This window comes from Oppia nitens, unplaced genomic scaffold (assembly GCF_028296485.1).
Source record: "Oppia nitens isolate AA-2021 unplaced genomic scaffold, nextdenovo-longstitch-racon4-pilon3 scaffold4_pilon_pilon_pilon, whole genome shotgun sequence".
Classification (NCBI taxonomy): domain Eukaryota; kingdom Metazoa; phylum Arthropoda; class Arachnida; order Sarcoptiformes; family Oppiidae; genus Oppia; species Oppia nitens.
In genome coordinates, this window is record NW_026533232.1 from 4,097,059 (window position 1) to 4,122,468 (window position 25,410).

The 25,410-nt window shown below is 29.8% G+C and overlaps 5 protein-coding genes across 6 annotated transcripts; 2 read left to right on the forward strand and 3 right to left on the reverse strand.

The window, feature by feature from the left end:
• Positions 1–87: 87 nt before the first annotated feature.
• LOC128960537 (nuclear pore complex protein Nup155-like) lies at positions 88–4,901 on the reverse strand. The gene is made up of 7 exons (XM_054306648.1): positions 4,537–4,901; positions 4,313–4,453; positions 4,073–4,240; positions 3,681–4,022; positions 709–3,609; positions 398–641; positions 88–331 (listed from the first exon to the last, which is right to left on the reverse strand). Exons 1-7 carry the CDS (start codon positions 4,700–4,702, stop codon positions 190–192), a joined length of 4,104 nt encoding a protein of 1,367 aa, XP_054162623.1. The 5' UTR covers positions 4,703–4,901; the 3' UTR covers positions 88–189.
• A 545-nt stretch (positions 4,902–5,446) lies between these two features.
• Positions 5,447–8,784, forward strand: LOC128959515 (SH3-containing GRB2-like protein 3-interacting protein 1). 2 transcript variants are annotated; one of them, XM_054305483.1, is made up of 8 exons: positions 5,447–5,717; positions 5,774–6,162; positions 6,260–6,295; positions 6,412–7,095; positions 7,159–7,256; positions 7,343–7,684; positions 8,362–8,600; positions 8,654–8,784. In XM_054305483.1, the coding sequence occupies exons 1-8, from the start codon at positions 5,705–5,707 to the stop codon at positions 8,689–8,691; spliced, it is 1,839 nt and encodes a 612-aa protein (XP_054161458.1). In that variant the 5' UTR covers positions 5,447–5,704; the 3' UTR covers positions 8,692–8,784. The 2 variants fall into 2 exon arrangements, with proteins under 2 accessions (XP_054161458.1, XP_054161459.1); XM_054305484.1 differs by lacking the exon at positions 6,260–6,295 and having other exon boundaries at positions 5,448–5,717.
• A 309-nt stretch (positions 8,785–9,093) lies between these two features.
• Positions 9,094–16,566, reverse strand: LOC128960558 (KICSTOR complex protein SZT2-like). Its single transcript, XM_054306674.1, has 11 exons — positions 16,276–16,566; positions 16,017–16,205; positions 15,503–15,580; positions 15,359–15,451; positions 14,978–15,297; positions 13,162–14,916; positions 12,944–13,102; positions 12,665–12,821; positions 9,494–10,849; positions 9,357–9,425; positions 9,094–9,285 (listed from the first exon to the last, which is right to left on the reverse strand). The coding sequence occupies exons 1-11, from the start codon at positions 16,426–16,428 to the stop codon at positions 9,148–9,150; spliced, it is 4,467 nt and encodes a 1,488-aa protein (XP_054162649.1). The 5' UTR covers positions 16,429–16,566; the 3' UTR covers positions 9,094–9,147.
• An 860-nt stretch (positions 16,567–17,426) lies between these two features.
• Positions 17,427–19,694, reverse strand: LOC128959855 (transcription factor ovo-like homolog lin-48). The gene is made up of 6 exons (XM_054305874.1): positions 19,349–19,694; positions 18,576–18,644; positions 18,328–18,459; positions 17,884–18,177; positions 17,662–17,808; positions 17,427–17,582 (listed from the first exon to the last, which is right to left on the reverse strand). Exons 1-6 carry the CDS (start codon positions 19,608–19,610, stop codon positions 17,449–17,451), a joined length of 1,038 nt encoding a protein of 345 aa, XP_054161849.1. The 5' UTR covers positions 19,611–19,694; the 3' UTR covers positions 17,427–17,448.
• Positions 19,695–23,500: 3,806 nt separating this feature from the next.
• On the forward strand, positions 23,501–25,300 carry LOC128960245 (armadillo repeat-containing protein 7-like). The gene is made up of 3 exons (XM_054306317.1): positions 23,501–23,615; positions 23,695–23,862; positions 25,236–25,300. Exons 1-3 carry the CDS (start codon positions 23,501–23,503, stop codon positions 25,298–25,300), a joined length of 348 nt encoding a protein of 115 aa, XP_054162292.1.
• Positions 25,301–25,410: the final 110 nt, after the last annotated feature.

The following is a 25,410-nucleotide window of genomic DNA, read 5'->3' on the forward strand; positions in this document are numbered from 1 at the left end:
GGTTCATCTCTTCAATTATTTTAATTATTAATTAATTGTTTCATTTAATTTATAAAATGATTTTTTAAATTTCATATTTTAGTTTAAAACAAGATTTTTATTCATATTTTTTATTGTAAAATATGTTAATAATTAATATAAAATTATTTAAAATAATATAAATCGTGAACTAAAGTAAAAGTCAGTTAATCAAAGACATCGCTCGACACGACTTTTAAGTGATTTTAAGTCAATTAACAAATTTTTCACGTCTTTGTCTTCCGTATCCATAGTTTGCAAATCAAGTAAATAACCGGATATTATATCAAGAGTTTTATTACAAAATTGACGCCTATATTAAATAAACAAATTTTAGTTATATTTTTAAATAATAATATACCATAAGTAGGGTATAAACCTTTCGGCAAAATCAACCAATTGTTGCATTTGAGTGAACGTATCGATCAAATAAGTTAAGATTCTCAACAAATGAATCTGTTTTCGAGGCCAAGAAATGGACAATTCTCTCGATCGGTAAAGTTTGTGATAAAGATTGAGTAAATTTGATAATTTGATATCTAAACTAAGCAAACATTGCGCCAACCATTGAGCTTCAAATCCAATGTTTTGAGTCTTGGTTTCCAAGTATTTGACAATAAATTCTAAAGAAAAATATAAATATCGGTAAATCAATAAACAAATTAAAAGCACTAAAAATATCAAACAAACCAATTGGAAAATATTTTTCGGCGTTTGCATATATTATGGCAAAGTTTCTGATTTTTGTGGTTAAATAATTTTTCTGCGCTTCGGTAGATAATGAGTGAATGGCTCGTAAATCATTATCAAAAATATTGTGCCAAATGGTCTCAATTAAATTCGGGTCGTAATGTCCGGCGCAATGAAGTATTGCTAATTGACATTCGGGTAAATTAAATCGTTCGGCAAACTCTTCATAAAGGGATGTAATTTCAAGCAAATCACTATTTAATGCATTAATAGCCTCATGAGTTAGTGGTGTATCTGTTAACTTCTGGATGTGCTCAAGAATTTGAAGCTGAATACGCGCCACTTCCATCTTCTCTTCCAATTCGTGCAACTTTTCTCCTGCAGACTGACTATCATCTCCTAATAAAGATGTCGGACGTGAGTCTGAGCTCTTCATACAGACTATAGCTCGGGACAGATATTCAAGTCGTTTATAAAGACTAACTTCAGGACTATGCCGTTCAGCTAATTTGGTCAATATATGAGCAGCAGCTCTATAATGACCATTCCTTTCATAATACATCCAAAGTAAGTCCATTAATGCAATTGAATCACTAAATGCTGAAGTTTTGCGTTTGAGATAATTTTCCAAATATGGAGACTTTATTTCAAGAAGTTTATCACTTTGTTGGAACTCATACAACCAATTATATAAAGATATGTGAAATAATTCATCGTTTGACTCAATGGCTCGACTTAACAAATCATTGGACCGTTTCTTTGCCTCTTCTAATGAAAGAACAGTTTTAATCGATTCATCGACTCTGGGATTAAGCAATGATTTGCTTTGTTGTACGAGTCGTTCATATATTTCTAATAACAATTTGTAGCATTCATTTCTATTATTATATGAATAATATCCCATTTGATCTTCAATTGGTTCGCCATTTTTGTAGTAATGAAGGGCTAAATTTTGTGGATCACGATTTTGAGCGGTCAGTAGACAAATGTCGACCACAGCTTCATACATATGAACCGATTGAAAGAGTTCACAAACTGCGGGTAAATTAATACGAGCGCCGATTTTTTTGCACAAATTCAATGCCGTTTCCAATTGTGACGATCTATCCGTCGGATTTGTTATCGATTTGGCTTTCATTACTAATTCATGTGCTTTTGCATGCAATGCATTCTCATTCTTATAAATAGATGGACAAACATCTTGTAATCGTCTATTGATTATATCTGTTGTTGAGTTGTCTTCAATAAAACGCCGGACCAAAGCACTGGCCAATAAAGTTGTCATTTCATTGCCATAAACAACAAGATCTTTAAAAGTCATTCCAATCAATTGAGTTTGCTTTTCAATTGGCAAAACACTAGTAACGGCGTGGAATTGATGGTCACATAAGAGTTTCCAGAGACCTAATACTTCAATACAATGTTCAATAAGTTTAACCAATAAATATAATGAAGTTTTTTCATTGGCATAAATATCACTTCCTTTAAAAATATCTTTTCTGTTATCATTTTCAAGATTTGGTGAAAACTTAATATTAGTTTTAAGAAAGTCTCTTAATTCGGTTAATCGATTATCGTATGCTTTGATTTCATTCAGCGATATGTTCGACATTAATAGCTCTTTGTGTCCCTCAGACGTCATTGTCTTTTGAGAGCTGACACACTTGAGACTCCAAAAGGGACGAATGATTCGTGAAAAGTAAAGATACACTGCATTGTGTTTATTTGAAAACTGAGTACCAACTGATACAACAGCACCGGTGGATTGCTGTCCTATTTGACAAGACATCTCTGGGCTCATATAACTTGTGTGCAGTGATTGTGGCTGAATAGGAGACGATGGCGTCGAAAATAATGGCTGATTGGTTGAAGAGACTGGTGTTGAGACCTGATGTAGTGATCGATCAAAAGTCGGACTAGTATATGGTTGATGAGGAAATGGTTGTTGAATATGCGTTTGAATCATTTGAGAGTTGGTAAGCTGTGGGTCACCGCCATAATGAAAAAAGGCAGAAGTGGCCCATTCTTTTATTTTTGCCTCTTGTGATGATTTTAATCCACACGCAAGTATGAGAGCAATAGCACATCCCTGTGCACCGGAATGTAATGCAAAAAATGCTTTAACTGTTTCGTTATCATAGCCTTGATTGTCAACCAAAAGTTTATATAATTGGTCAACAATTCTAGTTTTGTATCCAATATGAATGCCTTGAGATGTCAAGAAAACAAATTTTCGCGGCTCTTCCATATGTTGGGTGACTAATAGTGGTGTTTCCAATGAAACCACTTTATTCTTGAGAACGTATTGATGATAAGGTTTATAGGGAAGAGCTTTAGTTTCTTCAGCAATTCGCCATATTTTGCTGCTTAGTTGAGACACAGAAAACAGTTCCATTAGTTCTAAATTGAAAGCAAACGAGTCATTGTTTATCGTCCATAAAAAATCTTTATTTTCAATATGCGATGAAACCATAAGAAGTGTTCCTCTATTAAAGTAAGAACAGTGTACTGATGTCGGTCTCTGTATTGATGGCGAAGCAGTAAAGCCGGGCGGAAGACGTACGTGAAGTAAACTTAGTGCAAAAGGTCTCTGTTCTGGTGATGTCAATGATGTTGCTGTGAAATATAGTCTCACACCTGCTTTAGTTACAGCAATGAGGTTAATATGAATTGATTCACTTTCATCAATAGCATTGATAGAAATAATTGGCTTAAAATTTAATTGATCTATAGTTTGAGCCACAGCTGATGCCTCGTTTACAATAGAATTTAATGACTTTGAAGTCACTCTATAAGTGCTTTTTCCATCGGCACCCAAATCAAAGACATCAATTGTGCCATTTTTGGTCAATGTATACAATATATGTCTTTTGTTATCGATGTCGATCTGAATTATTTCATCTGATTTAAAATTATTAAATAACAAATATTTGAGACAAACAAACATTAATACTTTAGTAGAGTATATTTACCATCTTTGGCTAATGCAAAAAATGCGGGAATCAAGAATGACAGCGTACTCGACGAGTGATTAATTTTCCGACACTTGCGACCAAACCATCCGTCTTCTGCCTGATACGTCACTTCATAAACACATCCATCTCTTCCTCCAAGAAATATGCGGCCGTCATGTGATCCATAAATTACATTCATTACAATATTATCGGTCGATATTCTAAATATAGGATCCGGAACTAGAAGAAGATCGCCAGAGTCACCATCATCTTCATTGGGAGTAAAAGTTATGCCTAACAATAATATCTCTACAGCCGTGGTTAACACCAATAGATATTTAATATGTGGTTTAAAGACACCTAAAAATGCAAATTATTATAATAAATATGAAAATGTTGTCATTATTTACCATCTTTTGGTTGTACGAGACCAACGCTAAGAATAGTTTCGCTTAAGCCATCATAATAGGCGACATCACTTGCATTGTCGTAATTCCAGAGATAAATATAGCAATCGATGGCAACCCACGCCCTACGGATCTCTGTCATGATTCCCATTTCACAGTTTTGTTGAATGTCTATTATTTCAATAAATTCATTATAATTACTAAATCTTTATCCAAATCAATCACTTATTGATCCCGACTTACGAGTAAACTGTTCGAGTAATCCTTTCGGAAGAGGAATAGTAGTCAATGGTGTGAACTGTGATAACGATAGTTGTGTACCGGCTGTCCAGTCATTTATGTTAGGATAATCACTGTCCTGTAGTCCCGATACCGTTGGATACCCTATTAAGTAATGATATTTATCAGACATCGATGATAGACAATATTTATTATATCATATATATATTGAATCAAATAAGTGATACTTTGAGTAGCTTTTAATGTTTCCAACATTTGCGGAAACGTCGAGTCGGTTGTGAGGAAGTGGTCAACACTGATGGCCACACCATCATATAGGTTAGCAGTGGTCACATCTGTCCTGTTGACAACCGATGTGTTGACTCGGAAATTATTATCAATTGGTATTGTCATCGCTGGACAATACAGTCAATGTATATATAAAACGATATATTAATAGCAATTGCCGTCAAATTCAATGCAATTCAATGTAAATGTCGATAATGTCTGTCATCTCATGCTTTGCGCCAAAACATGCATTTTGTGTGCAATTCATTAATAACGACATATATATTGTCATTAATATCGGCTTAAAGTAGTGACCATTTGGTTACCGATTGACACAAACAGACAAACATTTACTTACTTTACTTACAATTGAATATTCATTTCAATCAAATTAGTCTTTATTTATATTTTATACTAAATATCAATACAAATGTCAATTATTGGCAACAATTTTCAATAAATTAATTGTCATTTTTATTAATAATTTATATATTTTAATAATAATATCAATTGTTTACAAACTAATAGATCGATCAAATTAATAGTTTTAAGTTTATAATTAATGATTATATAATTAATTTAAATATTAATAATTAACTATTATATTGTAGACTCACTGACTGTACAGTTGTTGTCTATTAATAATTTTTAAACAAATTATAATAAGTAAGTGATTAGTGGTTGATATAGACATCATTGTAGTGGTCATTGTGTTGTGTAATATAATAGTTATATAAATAGCAATCAAATTGACATTGATTTGAATGATTAGAAATGTTATATAATATAATAATATAATAATAATAATGATTTTGTAGTCTATTCTACTGTATTGTAGAGTACTGTATATGATATGTAATGTATATATTGTGTGAACACTTGACACACATATACTGTATTATACTGTATATGAGTGAAGGCGTTGTCAATGAATGCTATGACAGACAATATGATGACTGACTGGTGTTAACACTTGTTTGACTAAACAACTAATCGCTTATATATTAGTGATCATCACTTCAACCACAGGTAACCACTCGTCAGTCAATTGTTTTGATTTTTTTTACATAACTTGTGACACATCGACACACATCTAAGTCGTCGTTAACCACAATATTATATGATATAATGGCCACAAACTGTATGTACGATTGGTATTACAAGAAATTATTTTTTATAGTTTACTTGTTATTAAAGGGTTCCTCAGAAACAAAAAAGAAAAAATGAAAGAAAAGAAAAAGAAGAGTTCGGACACGAGTTCTTCAAAAGACGATTCCAGTAGTGTTGACACACAAAACAGCAATAATATTATTGATCTTTTAATGAATGCTGCGATGGTTGACAATAGTGACAAACCAATGGTCGATGAAGAAGGATATATAATTCGTCCCAATTTGACATCAAATGACAATAACAGTGATAATCACTTCTATTCGAGTTCTGATTCCGAAGAAGAAGAAGAAAGGCAACAGAAGATAAGTATCAAAATCAAACCGCTGACCAACGGAGCGCCTATCAGTGCCAGCATTGATGACCTCATAGCCAGTGCCGGCACTCTTTCTCTTTGGCCAATAACTCGACAAACGGTAAATTGTTTTAAAATTATCAGTTCTTTACTTCAAACAAAACTTTATATCAATTGCTTTGTGATCTTATTATTTGGTAATTGCTTTGCAATGTTAGAGGAGAAGACCTGAAGCTTTAACATTAAGACTTAAGGTGTGATAAAGTGTTAATCAATTTATTATTCATTAGTAATATTACTAAAATTCATTTATTTGGTTTGTTTTATAATTAAATTATTGAATAACTAATATAATATAATATAATGACAGAGTCGTCGTGTCTATACCTCGAGTACAAGTCCTGCACCGGAGGACAATAACCAAATAAAACGATCGATTTCTGCAAATCATAATTTATCAAAAACTGAAAACGATTTGATTAGTGTATTTAGTTCTTCACTTTCCAGTGCCTCAACTCCTTCAGGTGTTGTCAATCAAAAGCCAAACAATACGACTAACTCTAACTGCAGTTTTAATTCAAATACAACTATAAATAGCAATAATTGCAATAAGAGTCCGACCGTTCCTCCAGCAGATAGATATGCAGCTCTAAGTGAACTGTTTACAGAATCGTTGAGTGAATCGACACCAGTTATACCCAAAAGTATGTCGACTTCAACTATATTAGGTCCTCCATTAGCACCTCTTCCACGGCCAGCGTCTAAACGAAATCCAAATACTTCTCCACAATTGTCACAACAAAGCAGTTATTCGAGTACTATATCCCGGTGTAGAAGTGCCAGCAGCTTATCCAGTGATTTCAGAATGACTCCCATATCTATTGGTTCATCTCGTGGACCGTCACCATTAACACTAGGAATCTCAGATGTAATTCCCATTGCTATAGCTTTACAAGAATCTGTTAGCGCCTGTTTTAAGGGCACTGATGAGTCCAAATGTCAGGTCAAAGTAATTGGATCTCTTAAAATGGCATTCCCTCCTGGTATTATCAAGGTATTATACATTATACCATTTATCAATTTGTTTAATACCAATTAATTTACCTGTTTTGGACAGGTATTTGCCAACAATCCATATCCGTCTCCACTAACATTTCGTCTGAACAAATCATCAAAATTAGAAAATATTTATCCAAACAAAGAATTATTGAATGAGTATAAAATTCACTATTTTTTATCTAATTTTGTTAAGAATTAAATATTAATTGATTTATATATATATATACTGTATATATGAATAGCAATGACTTTTTGCGAAACATAAGCTGTGATTCGTATAACTTTGAGGTGAATATGACGGCACTGTTATCTCATATTAGGCGACTCTATGAACAGTCACCAAATGCCAAATACTACAACATAGATGTTCTTAAATACCAAACCCGATGTCTTGAGGGGGCCAGAAGTGCACCGTTACAGTTGGTCTCATATTGGAAATGTGAACCAAAAACAACCAGTTTAAAAGTAGACTATAAATACAATGGGTCTTCACTGACAAAGTTGGAAGCGCTTAGAAATATTGGCATTTGTGTCAATGTTGACGGACAACCACTTTCCATGAAATGCACTCCAGAAGGCAATTGGTATGATATTTATATAATGATTAATAATATTTACTTAAAATAAGTTAATTGTTTTAGTAATTTTAGTTAAATTTATATATTAAATTTTATCGAAGTTTGAGTATTAGGATTTATTATATATTTTACAATTTTACCTATAGTTGCAAAATGTAAATTAATATTTTGTGAAAAACGTATTTATCATATACAATATCATTTAATTATATACAATGTATTACACATACTGTACAGTTAGTATACCGGTAGTGTAAACAGTATTAAGTAGTATTAAATACATTAATAGTATTAGTTTATGTGATACAGTAATAACTATTCAAAATTTGGTGATTCCACTAATATTTCTAAATATCTATAATAATTGATAATCTTTTGTTGTTTAAGGAGTTTTTAATAATATTGAATAGTATTTTTTGTCAATGTTTTCACACTTTTCTAAAATCATTTATAGTTGTAAACACTAAACAAAATTATTTATTTGAATTTGTTTTCTAATAATTTGAATTAATAGATTCTTTTTAATACTATGTTATTTTATATTATATATATTGTACAACAATTTAAAATAATTGAGTTAAATCGCAAAAATTATGAGACAATTAAAAATAGAAATATCTTTGAAAGTATTTTTTAAATGAATGAATTTTATTAATTGAATGAATAAATTGTTGATATAATAGGAACGCCTCATTAAGACAAGCCATGTGGCGCTTCGACCGATTATCACTGACCACTAAAATGGGACCATTAGATGGTTTGGGTTCAATAAAAGCTAAATTTGATTTGGCTTCGGGACCGTCCACTCCCAGTGTAATTCAGGCACAGTTCTCATGTGTTGACACAACGGTTTCGGGCATTGACTTTGAATTGACAGCAATAGGATATCGCATATCTCTAGTCAAAAAACAAATTACTTCCGGTATAACCATAACTTAAATTACTATATTTTGTAACTTATTTATCAATCGATAGGTCGGTATATATGTGAGCCAAGCCTTGTTAACACTTGAATCCATCAAAATGGACAAACTTTTGCAAGTGTTTTGGGTCATAGCATCACAAGTGATATTATTGTGAATATATTGTTAAACTTCCCAATTGTGCCTCACATCATGTTTTTAATTATTTAATTTAATTTAATTTAATTTAATTGTATAATATACAGTATATATATATATAATTATATAAGTTTATATATTATTTATAAATATATATTTAAAATACAAATTTATTTTAACTCTTATTGACATTTTTAAAAGAATCAGTGATTTATTTTAAATTTAATAAAAGTCTATTTATCAACAAAACAAAAATTAATTTTATAAAAATAAATAACTCTTAATATATGATTATGGTAATTTTGCGATAATTACAATAATATATATTATATAATATTAATAATATAAGCTCTGTTTAATAATTACATTAAAAAAAATATTTTTGAGGCAAAGGATATTAAAATATAGTTAAGTTATTGTTGACCACATATGATAAGCACAGGCATTAACAAACTCTTCAACCAAATTATGACATTCAATATTTGAGTCAATAAATGTTTGTCTTTCTTCATCAGTCATCTGTTTTTTGAATACTAGACATATCTCCTAATAAATAAATAATGAAATTTAATAAAATTAATTGAAGTCATTGTATGATAAAAAGTATGATAACATACCGCTTCTGATGCGTTCAAATTAATATCAAGTAATATAAAGCAATCCAAACATGAATTAAGACTAAATACCTATCATTTATATAAATATAAATATTAATAACATTTATTATAAAAGTTAATTATTGATTATATTTTACTAATTTATTAGATGTTAAGTCAGAGGATGTAAACGATTTATGAAAAAGTCTTTTTTTATAAACCAATGTTTTGGCCAATGATTGAAACCATGAGATATCGTGTTCCGTAAATGGAGTTAATTTTGGATCGTATTGTCTTAAAGTGATTTTGTCGACTAAACTTAAAAGTTCTTCGAAATCATTTAATGTCAATTCTTCAATATCTTTGCCGGCTATCTCTCGGGGCAAAAGACAGGCCCACAGAAGTTCTCGACGACAATCAATAGCAGCTCTCTTAACGGCTTCAGTGAACTGTTTTTGTGATTCATTATCACTGGATGTGTCGGGAACTTCAATCAAATAATCTTTTTTGTCGACCAAATAACCAAATTGTAAAGATTTGTTAAGCGATTCGGTCATACAATTCCAGTAAATAGTTTGAAGATTTCGACAAAACTGTTTGATCGACAAAATAGATTTAGATTTGTTGTCGACTTCATTGTCATTGCCTTTGAGTAGTTTGAAGGGATAGTGAGAACTATTATTTTTCTGGGATTTATAAGTGTTATCAAAATATAAATCTTTGCAATGTTTGCCATTATTCGACATATAAACTAATTGTTCACTTAAATCACTAAAACAGGTTCGGTATATAAAAATAGCTAAACTTAAAGATCCATAAAATGATTCCTCATTGTTAGTGCTGTCATTGATCTCATGAAAAACATTGAGTGATTCTTTTGGAGGCATTTCGTCGCCAAATATCAATAGTTTTAAATCACCAAAAGTGGCCGGAATTATAGTAATGAGAATACTATTGTTATTTAATTTCTTAGCAAAACATCTAAACTTAACATTATATTTAGCTTTTTTGTACTCATGAATCAAATGTTTGTAAAGATAGGCATTGGACTCATTTCTTTGATTAATATGCGATACAAATGAATGACTATCCTTTTGATTCAGTTTGATCTCAATGTCATGGATTGAATTGATTTTCAAAATAAACAAATCGAAAAACTGTTCGTTCGAGAGATCAGAAGAATTGACTGAATCATTATCTTCACCACAAATGGGTCTCAATTCTTGGAAAAGAGTCGACAAAAGAACGACTGCCTGTTGTGATTTGGACAGCAATGACATTATGTCATAACAACACTTAACAGTTTTGATTCTCTCCGACTTTACAACCGACTGAATGGGAGAACAAATACCGGTTGGGGTGTCGGGTGTCTCATTGGACAGGCGTTCCAGTGATTCATTGTTTTGTATTGTCATCTCATCGTTATGCCATTCAATCCCATTGTTTTGACATAATATGAACGTTTGCTCAAAAGTTAGTAGACATGATATGGTCTCTAAATCGATGGCATAAAACTGAAACAAATTTATAGTCAACTTTTAAAAATGAAATGCCGGTTAAATTTTATTTTATGTTATATTGTTTTTATATAAAAATACTTAATAATATTATCAAATATTTGGCTTAACTTTTGTTTGCTTTTAGTATTAAATAATTTGCTTTTTTTCTATGGGATCTGTTTGCTATCTGTTACTTAGATAAAAGACACTTATGTATGGAGAGGGAGGGAGAGAGAGAGCAATGATTAAGTAAAGAATGCAATCAAAAGTATAAAAATTATATTAAAAAAGTAAGAAACTATTTAATTACTTTTATAGTCCTATAACAATAATCTAATAAAATTAATTGATATAATTATTTTTATTACATAAAAAAAAGATTATTATATGTTTAAGAAACAAATAAACTGTAAAAACTGTTGGTCTTTACTATTGTAATACTTAATATTTGTTTTGTGATAATTGCTACGAAACCAGAATATTTTATCACAGAATATACTGTATTATTGAAACAAATAATGCATACAAAACAGCAAATAAGATATAAATATATAAAATAAATATTAACTAAATTTTAAAAAGTTAAATGCAATATATATTAAACTTAAAATTAAACTATAAATAATAAAAATTTATTTGAATGATATATTAATGATTACTAAATTGAGAGGACAAGTGGTCAATCAAAGAGTAATAAGTTGGAGGAGTTGAATCTCAGTTTATTTACATTTACTGAAGAGACCACTACTCCACTTAGTTCTCATTGATTTTTCATTTGCTAATCTGCTTTAATCTCATCAAATGGTTGGCACAATATATATATATATATATATATATATATTACGCAAATTAAAATAATGATATAAACTATCAGCAACTGGTATGTTGTGTCTATGGTCCCGACCTAATGTTGGTGGTGCTGGTAATGTATGAGCTGGAAGAGTTAGATCTGGCAAATATTGTGTCTTATATGTCAAGATCGGCACTTCCAACTCATTCATCGACAGCCATTCCAACAGCTTTGTCCAAATATTTTCAGTTATATAATGCTTGAAATGCCGATACATAGTGTGATAGACTAACACATAATTAAAGTAATGGTTTGCAACTGAGTACTTGTATGTGTTGAACAAATTTGGTCACCACTACAATCACTATAAAGGTGTCATACTAGCCGTGACAACAAGAAATGGCAGTCCTATAAATACCTCATTGAGAGGGAGGGGTAGCAAACCGTATGACAATTATGGGGGCATTCTTGAAGAGAGCTTACAGGCTATAGAATAATACATTGATATCGTATGAGTAGATATGGTTACTATGATGGGCCTGAAACTAATGTATGGCTAAACCAATTGCTGATTAGATTATACCAAATTGTTTGACTACATGATTGCCAACATGTCCTCTCAAATTATGAAATCATAAAAAATGCACATTTAAACAATTATTCATAATTTTAATTAGAGTTTGTCTTAATGTAATATATTTATTACTTAATAATTAACTATAAAAGATTGCAACCTTAAGTAAAATCTTAACGTTTTTGTTAATAAAATAACGCCCAAAACATTGATGATTACAATAATGCTTAAATTATTTGAAAACCGTTAGTAATAGTATAAAACGGTATCAAATAATATATTTGCAAAAAAACTTTGGATCTTATGATAAGAAGATCTCAAGAATTTCACATAATGTTAGCTTAATATCTAATTGACATTTACTTAAGAGTTACTCTAAATAACGATTCAAATGGTTTGTTTAGTCAATCTTTTCCAATTGTTTATCAGTATTATAATAAAAAAATTTTTTTGAGTATTTGCTCACCGATTGTAAGATTTCCTTATAGTTTAATCCATCGAGAAATTTGTTTCTATGATTACAGTTGAAAGTGATTCCGTTTTGCGGTTCAACCCAACACTCAGTAATCAATTGGGCGTCAGAATTGCTTTCACTTGCAATATATTTCTCATCATCCGATAAACTGCAAAATATTTCAAAAATAAATAAAATCAGTATTAAAAAACAATTTCATAAATATATATAAATACAGTAATACTGTTCATTATATAATTTATATTTAAATAAAATTGTCTATTTTTATACCTATCCTTAGACTCATTAGTAGTTTGTGTGGGAAATATAATGTATTGTATGAGACATGAGAATTGGCAATTATTTTGGTCTTTGATAGGTATTTCCTGAATGAGATTTAGTATCCCGGAGTCACTGTGAGCGAAGTGAAAGCCTTGTTGTAAACGTATTCTAACATTAAAACAGATTATTAATCATAACATAAATAAAAATAAATAATATTTGAATACTTGGTTAAAATAATTAATATCTTTGCAAAAGAGGATGAGCTAAGTCTAGTATTTGAGGCCATAATTGGTGTCCAAATCCATCGCTGATGATCGAGATATCGGCTAAGAATTTGAAACATATTAAGTGATGTTAGGCTTTGATTGTGTGATGTATTTGACAAATTGATATTATTTTTTGAAATCCAATATTTATCGAGAATGTAATTAAAATTTTTAGGCAATCTTTCGTATCGGATAAGGATCTTATCGATTGGTTTTGTTATTAAAACACAACACTTGTCGTCAATACTATGTCTCTGTTGATAACTAAAAGAAAATTTTCTCTCACTTTTGTTGTACTCATTCATCTCATTTAAATCGTTTAATTGAGACATTTTGGACTTTTGAGTATTAAATGAAGAAATATGTCTTTTAGGAAATTTACAGCATTTGATCAGCTCTTTGAGTTCATTAAGAATTTCACATCTTAAATGACCACTTGTTCCGCCAATAAATGACAAATGAATGATAACACAGGGAGGTTGTGCTATAACTCGTATCAAATAAAATGAATGCGGATTATCATTGGATGAGCTTTGAATCAATTTAACATAACTCTGATTCTCCAACAATACAAAAGAACTGTTTTCTGTTAATAAAGTATTTAACGATGAAAGCGATTGTCGGCACTGGATGTTTGTAAAGCGGCCACTTGTGTTTGGCAGTTGCAAGTGCTTAGGTAGCGGTAAGTCGTGCTCTAGTATTATATTAATTCTGTGCGTATGCATCCATTTAGCACAGGCATCCATATCAAGCATCCATTTCCAATATTGAGCAAATTGTGAGTGGACTATATTTTTTGAGGAAACAACAACATCACTTGAATTTGGAGGCATATAGAATAAGGGAACGCCGTTCTTAATGCTTTCGGGTATTGATCGACTCCAGGCATTACGGGTAAAGTTATACAAATCTATTTCATGCTTATCAGAATCGGACAAATTTTTAATAGTTGTCCAAAATTGACGGATTGTTGCCGAACGATAAGCACTTTTAATAGGTTTACGAGCAGCACAGGTAACATCGTGTAAAAAATTATAACTGCCCTCAACTATCACTTCATAATGACATTCAGGTACTATCTCTTCACTATCGGAAACTGACTTTGGATTAAAAGTTGAGCTCACGTTATACAGAATGTTAACGTTATGTCTCCACGGAAGCAATAGTCTCACTTCCATTAAGTCATCACTTGGATTATAATTAACACTTTTAATAGTATACCCCTCTCTAAGTCTTGAAGACACAACTTGTGTTAACTGAGCTGAAACTGTATTTTCAATTTGTTTGTTGCGAACAATTTGTTGATCTCGAGTCTGTCGATTTGAATTGAGACCAAAATCAAGAATTGAATAAAAGTATGGATTATCAAAATGCCAAACTTCTGTCAGATTTTCATCAGATTTACTATTAATGTCTGCTTTAAAACCAAATAAACCCCTTTGAAAATTCCAAGCAAAAAATGAACGGTGATATAAATTAAATTCATAAATCTCCTCATTGTTAACATCGGAATGAGTCGGTAATGATTGCGGACAACAAGTAAAATAAGCGCCAAATGTTGCCGTCGCTATAAACTTCATGAGATCGGTGTATGGAATAAATCCGAGTGAAGAATAAGGATAGGATGAGCTACAAGTCTGGATGAATGAACACGAAATGGTGTGATGTCTCAGTTGTGTCAAAGCCGACTCTAATGTAGTCTCATTCGGTAAACTTTAAGACAAAATAAGTTAAATTTTCTAATAATTATTAAATATATAAATATCATTACAACCTAAACATTCCGTCGCTAACAATAACTATTCCGGTGCTGCTATTGTCAGGTAATAATTGTAGTGCTAATAAACCAAACCTTAACATATTAACCATTGATATGTCAGGTGTAGCCAACAATGTTGCAGAATATTTCGATTTGTTATCATTTTCATCAAAAAGTGCTCCAATCATAACTTCTGGTTCACATTGATCTTCATAATCGCGATATTTAGCCATAATTTCTGAAATATGAGCGACCAATTGAGATAATTTTGACAAAATGTATGACAAAAATTCTTCAATAGTTTCAACCGTTACTTTCCATCCTTGAGATAAAACCTGTAATAAATATTTGATAAAATAATTTGCAATAAAACCAACAAAACAAGTGCTGTCAAACCTGATGTCTATCACAGTCGTAAAAAGGTATGTAAGCAACGATTGAGATGAAGAGGTCGGGTTTGAACAACAATTTAGATCCGGGAATATAAAACTGTATTACAAATGAATCGTTAGATTTGTAACAAACTTGTCATTAACTTACGGGTTGGACGAGTCCTCGTAAACTTGTGGCCATTGATGTAAAAATATCTGCCATTAATATTCTACTTCTTTGAATATCCTGTTAATCATCAAATTAAACAAATTTTTATTTTTTGCAAAATTTAAACTTAAACCGATTGTTCAAATCGTATACTACATATGTAATACACCCAAAGCTGTAATGTGTAAGGTTTTAAACTTTTTTGCGTATTTTTTATTATTATTTTTTATAGAAAGTGTAAATTATGTTAAAATTTCGGTCAACTTATTTGTAATAATTTTATCTTTTTTTAAAGTAAAACTTGTATAAAAAAGAGTAATTTTTGCATATAATAAAGTTAAATTTATTACAAATTTAAAAGAAATTATTTTACACACAATACCCTAATGTCTATAAAATAATTACAAATAAAAATAAACAGTAAGTCCTAAACCAATAGAGTATTAATTTTACACTTTTTTTACAGTAAATAGTCTAATAAAGTTAATACACTTTAAGTTTTGTGTGTACTTACCACCGATGACATGGATGGACTCAAGTCTAAGACATAAGCAAAGCAATATCTTCGCGACAAAAATGTCACTTTAGTGGCCGTCGATATAAAATATTGTCCCAAATATTGTGACTCCGAGTCCGAGTGGTTAGAGTCGAGATAATTGGCCGCAACAATGGACACGATGTCGATCTCATTATTGCAATCATTCTGTGGTTTAAATAATAAAAATTATTATCAATTTATTGACATTTATGGCACTCAAGAGTATGTGTCTGACCAGTGATTGTGGTGTTTGACTGTCATTGATAGTCACGTGAGTGTGGATGCGGTCAAAGTACCAGTTGGCCCGAGTGTTGCGGGATATGCGGTACTTATCGGTCATTACCACAAACACTGTGTCCGCCTCCTTCACCATCTTATTGGTGGTCATTGTCTTTAATGACCGATTGCTTGATATATCATATTTATGGTCATCACATGTGATCACTCCATCCGATAGTCTAACATAAACACAATGTTTATCAAAACATATGACTTATGTTGTGATGTAAACAATCAATTGATTGCATTCACAGATGGCATACATTGTGCCCAACAATGACTGACAATAAGAGTCACGTGACTGTCAATTGTAGTCAAAGTGTTATTTGAAATGCAATTAAAACTATTAATATTTAATTAGTTATTATATGTTAATGAATGTCAAAATAACTATCAATTGACTGTTTTGTATGATTTGTTGTTTGAAATCAACACATTGACTGTCTATGATGTAAGTAATATGTGATAAATGATTAATCTTTTATATAGTATAACATTTTTATGCCATTCAATAATGTGTTGATTCATGTGTTAATACATTGATTGATATAAATTAACATAAATATGTCAATTAATAGTATAATGCCTTCAATATAAATACCTATCAATGATAAGCACATTATTTGCATCAATTACTTATCATTGGTTATATTCACATACCGTTAATATATTTTTATTAGTAATATTAATAACTTATATCATATGTTATTTTACTTTTAATGTAAGCTTTGTTTCAAAAAATCTTACGACTCCTATGTTGTAACAGTACTTATAGTACATAATGTACTGTACTATACATTAATATATTACTTTCAATCAAAATATTTTTAAAAAAAGACAAATCATACGTTCAAAATAAACTTTTATTGGTTATCACAAGTCATATACAATAATTTATGTTATTTAATTTGATTGTGTTGATCAATGTTTTAATTTTGTGCAATTAAGTTACAAAAAAATTTCAAATATTTATATATATATATATTTATAAATTATATAAAAAATTACAAAAATATAGTTCAATGTCAGAAATATTTTTTATAACCCATTTATTGAATTTAATCACAAATTTTGTGTTAATATGAAAAACAAATTTGATTATCAGTATATCACTGCCAATCTCTATAATTTACTCCTTGTAAGGGAACTCATTGTCGTTGAATTTGAAGTGTCTTTTATCGTAAAACTTAGCCAACGCTGGACTGTATGGGTGATGACATTTAAGATGCATGTAATGTGTTTCGGGTTGGTTTGTTGTATTGCCTGATTTAGTGACATTCAAATATCAATTAGTTTGATTGATTGATTAAATCATAAACAAGTAGTCATTTATAAGACATACCGCATTCCTCACAGACGTACACTTTATTCCTCCTTTCCTTATATCCGTAATCGTGAGCTATTCCGTGGACTTTAAGAGTATGTGATTCAAGTGAACATCTCTGTGTAAATGATTTATCACAAAAACTGCACCGATAGGGTCGCACACCTATTTCATACATAATTTAAATTGTTAGTTACCGTATATGTATTACCGGTAATTATAATTGTATTTATGTAATACCTGTATGGGTTCGGGTGTGTCTCTTAAGATCAAACGTATCATTGAAGCCTTTGCCACAAAATGTACACAAATAGCGTTTGACGTCTGAGTGACACTTGAGATGTCGATTGAGAAGTCGGGCTAAAGTGAATCGTTTTCCACAGATTTGACATTTTAACGGATCTTCTATATCAGGGGTTTGCGGAATCAGAGGCGAACTTTTCGAGTGATTACCGCTATTTGCAACCAACGGGTTTTTAACGCCATGACCGCCGTTTACAAACTCTAACTGTCCGATCACGTGCACAGGCAGACCTATAATGACATTGAAGTTTAGGTATGTGTTGTGTTATAGACAGTATTAAAGTACAGGTGCATCTTATATATTAATTTAATGTGTGAATTAAGGTTTATGTGGTATGGGTTGTGTTGTTGATTATTATAGATAACTATTATGTGAATTACCTAATCGTTGTGCAATAATATGAACGGGAGGGACAGGTATTTCAGTTGAATCTAACGACTCATCATTTGATTCGATGAGAGCTGAAGGCTTGTGAACGGTGTGTATAACGGATACTCTTCTGACAGGAGAAGCTAATAGTTATTGAGAAAAATGTAAAGAATATAATCATTAATATTGAAAACCGGTTTATAGTTTGGAGGCTTTGGCCAAATTCAATGCCAAGGTTTCAATCATTTCAAATACACACCGGTTTTGACGCTATGTTCAGCTCTGCTGTGATTTTCCTCTCTCTTTGAATTGGATTGAAAGCAATTGCCTGCAAAACAATAGCAAATATTATATACACTATAAGCATAAGCTTTACATTGCATTTATAATAACACATTATAAGCTATATAATAATAATAAGTCAGGTAAATTCAAATTATTTATCGTAAATTACAAACAGGTATTGTCAATTATAATACAATGAAGCACTTGTTGCCTAAATATATATGAGAGCCAAGTGACTGAGTTATCCAACTTTTTTTTGTGTCGAAAGCTTTTTGATGTGAATTATATAAAAAAAAAAGTTGGAGTCGTTATACTGTATATTTCAATGACAAATATCATGCCTACAAATGAATGACAGGTCGCTATGGTCTAGTGGTTATAATATGCAATGATGTGATATTTGTGATAATACTGGTCTAACCGGCTATAGACGGGTTCGTTCGCCGCTATTCTCAAAAAACATATCTTATTAACATTTTTACACACTTTTAACAATCAAATAAAAAATTGAATCAAATATTGAATATTCTTTAATCATTGTATACTCATATATCTCAATAATAACAATAACTATTCCTATATTGACATTAATGTTAATCTAAAGGTTCAGTATAAGCACATGTACTTATAAATGTAAAACTGTAAATTTTCAGTACATTACTGTTATATTAAATTTTTATAAAAATATTCAAAATTATTACCGATTTGAATAATATCTAAAAACTAAACTTAAATTTATATAAATACCTCTATAGTCGTCTCCATCACTTGTTGAACAACTTGATGGTGAAGACAATATAAGACCACTATATGATGGGCTAAAAGCATGGTTTGATGAGTGGTCGATCTTAAGAGGCGATTCTCTAAACTTATTTGAATGAATGCCATCATCTTTGATATCCCGATTGTTGTAAATGATATCCTCTTCATCAGGACTTGGAGGTGGTGTTACGGGTCTCCAATGGTCACGACCCGATGTTTTCTTGCGTATGAGAAACGCTTTTGGCATATTTTAATCACCGATATTTAAAAAGCAAATTATATTGACTTAATTTTTTTTATAAAAAATACAGTTATATTTTCTATAACTTAAATAAGATAAAAGTTGAAAATATTATCGTTAAGTTGATTAACAAATTGAAAGTGTGTTATATTATATAAATGATTTGAAAGTAGTGACACATTGAATGGATGAACACTTGTTACTGAATCGGAGGCAAACAGTGTTATCAGTGTTAGTCCAGTAAAAGCAATACTAATATATATTTGGTGCACAACTTTCCACTTTCACTCAGTCTATGTTTCTATACTTTAGATTATAGACCAGTTATATTGCGGGACTCCTCCCCTGTTGCGATCAACTTGACCCCCATTTTTGCGGGACATTTGCCCCTCAGACATAACTCACTAGTTTTGACCAATAATAGCAATACTATTGTTAACTATTGACAAATATATCGATTATTGTATTATAACTTATTCAATACACAACTTTTATTAAATTCTGATATTTAAAAATAATTAAATATATATATATTTTTAATGAAACAAATAAAATCTAATGAAAAGTATTGTTGAGAGAGTTAGGGGAGAGTGAGAGTAGTTTGATTTGGTTTGTAGAAAGTGATTGGTATATAGCCTATGGGTGCTGAGTGTACCAGTAGGACGAATAGGTAATGGTGACGTTGTTAGGTAGGTCACTAAACCCGATGCAATTTAGATGGCAAACCAGTCAAACCACTTTCAGACCACTTTACTGCTAATTAGCCAACACTAACACACACACACACCTGCAATGTCTTGAGATGGATCTGCTGCCAGTGCTCTCACTTTTCTTGACCTTGACTCAGGTCTTTGTCTTTCCCCTAAAATACCTTTATTGATACCCCTCTCCTCTTTGTCCTGTCCTGTCTCACCATCTCTTCAATGTTATCATAGTTATCATAGTTATACCTTTACATTAGCTATTATTGTTGTTAATGCACTAATGCATTGCCAAATATATTTGCATAAGTAGTCGATCTAATGGAAAACATTTTATGATTTAGTAATTTATTATATTTACCACTTTATTGCATTTTATTCATTAATTTTTACTGTTTTTATATTCACTGCCATTTCATTTTAAATTCAATTATATAATATCTTTACTTATGATTTACTTTATTTTCTTAAGATTTATTTGTCATAATAATTAGTAGCATCCGTTCAGCTGCCCTTAAAACTACTAGTCCTCTGGCTTCTCATCTTTGAAAACTACAGTATCAATCTATTGCTGTTTTTCTAGTTTTTGACAAATGTTAAGTCCTTACATAATAACCTTTTATAAAGTACTGTAAAAACAAGCGTTCGTTCACTTTCTTGACGTTGTCTTAAGAGTTGAATTTAATAATAATAATAATTAGACATACCTTTTGCGCAACTCATCGGAGCAATACTCCTGTCACCTCTACAACTGTTCCAATGTCTAACCAACTGTTCCAATGCCTAACCAACCAACTGTTCCAATGCCCACTATTTCTATATACAGTACTATATTATGCTAAACTATTCAATCTTAGGCCATCACAATAATTAGTGTTTTATATATACAATACTAGAAAACTAGAATATTTTTGAACTTTTATAAACCCTTTAAGTATTATATAAATTTGATTTTTCTATTGTTTGAAATTTTGTTTAAAACATAATTATTATATTTAATGTCTTTATTAGAAATTTTCAGAATATTTATATATTTTGGTATATCATTTATTATTAATATATTGGTTAAGTTTAGTAATATAAATATAATATAAATAAAGTGTTTTTTATGAGAAAAATGACAGAAGGTTTGGTAGAGTTGTTTTTGAGTCCAGTTTTTTAAGTTTGAGTGAGTTTTTGGGAGTGGACTGTGGATTGACTGTGGAATTGGTGTCACAGGAGTGGTGTCTCAGACATTAACTCGTTTACAGAATAGTGTGTCCAATGGTTTGAAAATAATTCTTGTTTTTAAAGAATGCAATAAAGGTTATGATTCTTAAAAACAAATATCTATAATATAATGTTAGCAAATGTTAGCAAATGATACTAAATAAATATTACAAAAACTTTCACTACATCTGACAAATAATGATAAAAATAGATTTTTATTTAATGAAATTCAAGAAAAACAGACTTTATTTGTATGGGATTTTGGACGAGAAGACAGGGAAACGGACGGACTGTTAGATTGTTAAGTGTGGAGAAAACAGTTGACTGTATGTAAGGCTTTGGCTATTTTTGTGAAAATTCAATCTCTTCCTGAATGGTCTGAGAGGGGAGACTACAGAACAAAAGTGTTTACTTCTTTAAAGTTGTAAACAGCCGTATGACCTAAAGAACCCCTAACCCAGAGGACCGGCATATTATTAAAGGCAGACCTTAAAGAAACATATCAGTGCACAAACTAAACTTATGTGTCTCTCAAATGTATGAACTTATGTACTACAGTATACATACTGGGCCTCAATACTTGACAATGTATGGGCCGCGCCAACCAATACACCATTATATGATATACTGTATTGAGGGCTATAGTATAGCATCTGCACCACAACTACTACTACTACTACTACTTTACTACTACTGCACCAGTACTGCACCCACTTTCACTCATTGACGATACCTAACGATAAACAAGCGAAAGGTTAACATAAGGAAGTTTTTGGGTCACAAACATCTCGACCAACGGATCACACAATTCATACCTTTTTATGGATTTCTCTTAAACTCTAATACTTTAGTTTTGGGTATTTTTTTCTTTCAAAAGATGTTTTCCTAAAAATATTTCGTTTCTTTTATTTTGTGAACTTTTAACACATTTTCACTTTTTTGTTGATCTCCTGTTATATAACTATTCGATGGGAATTTTTAACAGAAAAACAAACTAAAATTAGATAAAAAATTATATATTATTTAAATACAAATATTTTTTAATAGTCTATATATAGTTAGTATGAACTTTTTATAAATATAATTTAATATATAGTAATAATATGTAGTAATTTAATGTTAAACAATTAATCAATTATATAATGATTAGTTTATAACTTGTTTACTTCAATATATTTTTACTAAAAAATTTAGATTTACTTTCATTAATACAAAAAAGATTTGACTCTTTTTTAGTTTAATTAAAATGATTAATCAATTTTTCTTAAGTATATTATTGTATGAGAGGCTCAGGCACTGGAAAACCGTATTTCTATAATACGACCGTTTAATCACTTGTCTGTCCTTGTCTTTAGTCTTTCAGGTTTAGTGCTATTATTGAGTCTTTAATGGCAAATGTCTTGAGTATTCTTCACTACTCTTTAAGTTTGTTTTTAGTCTACAAAACATATTTTTAGCCTTCAGTTATTATTATGATATTATGATATTCTGAGCTAAATAGCTATGATTGCTATAACTTTTCAGCTGCCTGTCCAATGGTATGTCCGACTATATCACTAATAACACTATTAATAGTGTCATTAAATATAACCAAACATTGCATTTGTTACTAAACATTAATTGTTTTTATTGTTTCATAAGATAAAGACAAAACTTAATTTTTGTAAAAGTAGTGAAAGCTATGAAAATACAGTATTTGTTTCACTTTTTTGGTTACAAAGAAAATTACCCATCATTTTGATGGTTATTATCTTTAGACATAAGAAAAATTACATAAATAGTTGTTTTACTAATTTTATAATTTCTAAGACATGTTAAATAAAATAAAAAAGTAGTTTTATTTATAAAATTCATAGCATATTTTAGATGACAGCAATTAACTATTAATATCATATTGACCTATATTTTAAAATTTGTTATTTTTATAAACAGTTAGATTATCATCAAATATTTTGGTAAACATATTAATAATTAAATAAATATAAAATGTCTTTTGAGAGAAAGCAAAGAAAACTAAACGAAAGAAGTGGTTTCAATGCATCGGAAAGATATGATTACTTAGAGAAACTGATTCATGAGTACAATGTTAGCAATTCAAAGGGTATTTAAAGATTAAAGGATTTCTAATGAATCAAAGATCAGTCTTTTCCTAATAGTATTATTGTTTACCACACATACAGAAGCCAAGAGACAGGTGTTGGCAAATTTGGCCAGTTTTGCATACAATCCCATCAACTTTAAAGCAATCAATAATCTTAATATAACTACAGTTTTATTGGATTCAATCAATGAAAAAGATATAAAACTAAGAGAGTTTGCTATCAGTGGTCTGTGTAATCTTAGTGCAGGTAAATACTGTTATTAATGTATATATTAAACGCTTAAATTATATTAATGTTTATTTTTAAATTATTCTTTAGATATTACAAATTTGGAAAAAATAATAAAATTAAATGGATTAAATAAAATAATCAAATTTTTCAAACAAAATTTATTCAATGAAACTATTGTTATATCGTGTATCACTTTATTTATATTTACCAAACAATTGACACATCAAATACCTGGTACAGTATTTAATTATACATTATGTTATTTTTATTGTATAAAATGAAATTAAATTCAAAATTGTTTTTAATTACTGGTAAACATTTTTGTTATACAATACAGTATAAAATGCTGATAAAACTTCTTCTATTAACTTAAATTTATTAGTTTAACTTAGTTTAACTCTAACTTAACTTTATTGTTGTTATTGTTGATTATTATTGCCGTAATTTTTATTTACGATTATTATATATTAATAATACTGAATATAATAATATATTTACCGTTAACTGTTGCTTAATTCTCCGTATGGAGATATGTACCGTAAGTCATAGTTAATAATGTGAGTTTTTAACCATATGAACAAATATTTTGTGACTAAATTTTAATTTGCCACCCCTTATTTTTAGACGTCTCAAATAGTTCCAAACCCTTTGAATATGCTATCTATTTATCGATTTATAATATGTAAAAATACTGTAAACATTTTTGCTTTTCCCCACACCATCGCTTAATTTACAAGGGGTGGTAAAAAATGCGAGTTAAAAAATATAAATACAAAAATATATTTATTATTTTACTGTAAGAATACTGTATAGAGTGGTATTAAGAAGTTTATATTGTTATGTTATTATGTCAATAGTATATCAATAGATAAAATTAATTGTGATTTATTATATGTAATTTAATTGAGTAGTTATTTATTAGAACTTTAAAATATAGCTTTAAAGTGAATGCAGTGATTACCGGTTATAATAGTTATAAAATAAGTTATTTTTTAAAATCTTTATTGATTTATAAACTATTACCTTAATCTTTATTAATTCATTAATTTAGTGAATTAATGAATAATTCATTATAAGTATTTGTTTTATATAATTATATAATTTAATAACGTAGTCAAATATGTTAAATTTTTAAATTTTGTTGTATTTTATGTAATTAATCTAATAATTCAATATTTTAATTATGATAAATTTTAATATAAAAGTATTTATGAATTATTTTACAGAAAGTATACGTTTGGATATCAAAGACACAATTTTACAATTACATGTAAATAATATAAACAAAAGAATTGAAAATTTAATACAAATATATATTATAAACTGATTTAAAAATAAATAAATATTTATTTAAATTAATTAAATGAATGTTGTAATTGGTTTGCAAGAGACGGGTAGTCCATCCCATTTGGCGATCGCTAAACAGGTCCGCTCTCGAGATCCTTGCAATTGAAAGCCATTTTCACAATTGAAGTAACAAATGGTTGCAAAGCGAAAGTCATTAGTCGAGCAATTGATACTTCCATTGACGGGTGGACTCAGTTTTGGACATTTTCTAACTGT

Bases quoted from the DNA above. Each gene is read 5' to 3' on its own strand.
- LOC128960537 (XM_054306648.1), bottom strand. From the start codon at position 4,702: ATGACAATACCAATTGATAATAATTTCCGAGTCAACACATCGGTTGTC. The intron at 4,241-4,312 runs GTAAGTCGGGAT...TTGAAATAATAG, and splicing joins ATTACTCGAACAGTTTACTC to ACATTCAACAAAACTGTGAA. The intron at 3,610-3,680 runs GTAAATATACTC...ATTTTAAATCAG, and splicing joins TTTTGCATTAGCCAAAGATG to ATGAAATAATTCAGATCGAC.
- LOC128959515 (XM_054305483.1), top strand. The intron at 6,296-6,411 runs GTGTGATAAAGT...ATATAATGACAG, and splicing joins CTTTAACATTAAGACTTAAG to AGTCGTCGTGTCTATACCTC. The intron at 8,601-8,653 runs GTATAACCATAA...ATCAATCGATAG, and splicing joins CAAAAAACAAATTACTTCCG to GTCGGTATATATGTGAGCCA.
- LOC128960245 (XM_054306317.1), top strand. From the start codon at position 23,501: ATGTCTTTTGAGAGAAAGCAAAGAAAACTAAACGAAAGAAGTGGTTTC. The intron at 23,616-23,694 runs GTATTTAAAGAT...CCACACATACAG, and splicing joins CAATGTTAGCAATTCAAAGG to AAGCCAAGAGACAGGTGTTG. The intron at 23,863-25,235 runs GTAAATACTGTT...TTGGTTTGCAAG, and splicing joins TCTGTGTAATCTTAGTGCAG to AGACGGGTAGTCCATCCCAT.
- LOC128959855 (XM_054305874.1), bottom strand. From the start codon at position 19,610: ATGCCAAAAGCGTTTCTCATACGCAAGAAAACATCGGGTCGTGACCAT. The intron at 18,645-19,348 runs GTATTTATATAA...ATTGTTTTGCAG, and splicing joins TGATGGAGACGACTATAGAG to GCAATTGCTTTCAATCCAAT. The intron at 17,809-17,883 runs GTATTACATAAA...TGTATGAAATAG, and splicing joins ACACACCCGAACCCATACAG to GTGTGCGACCCTATCGGTGC.
- LOC128960558 (XM_054306674.1), bottom strand. From the start codon at position 16,428: ATGACCACCAATAAGATGGTGAAGGAGGCGGACACAGTGTTTGTGGTA. The intron at 15,452-15,502 runs GTAAGTTAATGA...TTTGTAATACAG, and splicing joins TACGAGGACTCGTCCAACCC to TTTTATATTCCCGGATCTAA. The intron at 13,103-13,161 runs GTATTCAAATAT...TTTTAATGTTAG, and splicing joins ATATTAATTATTTTAACCAA to AATACGTTTACAACAAGGCT.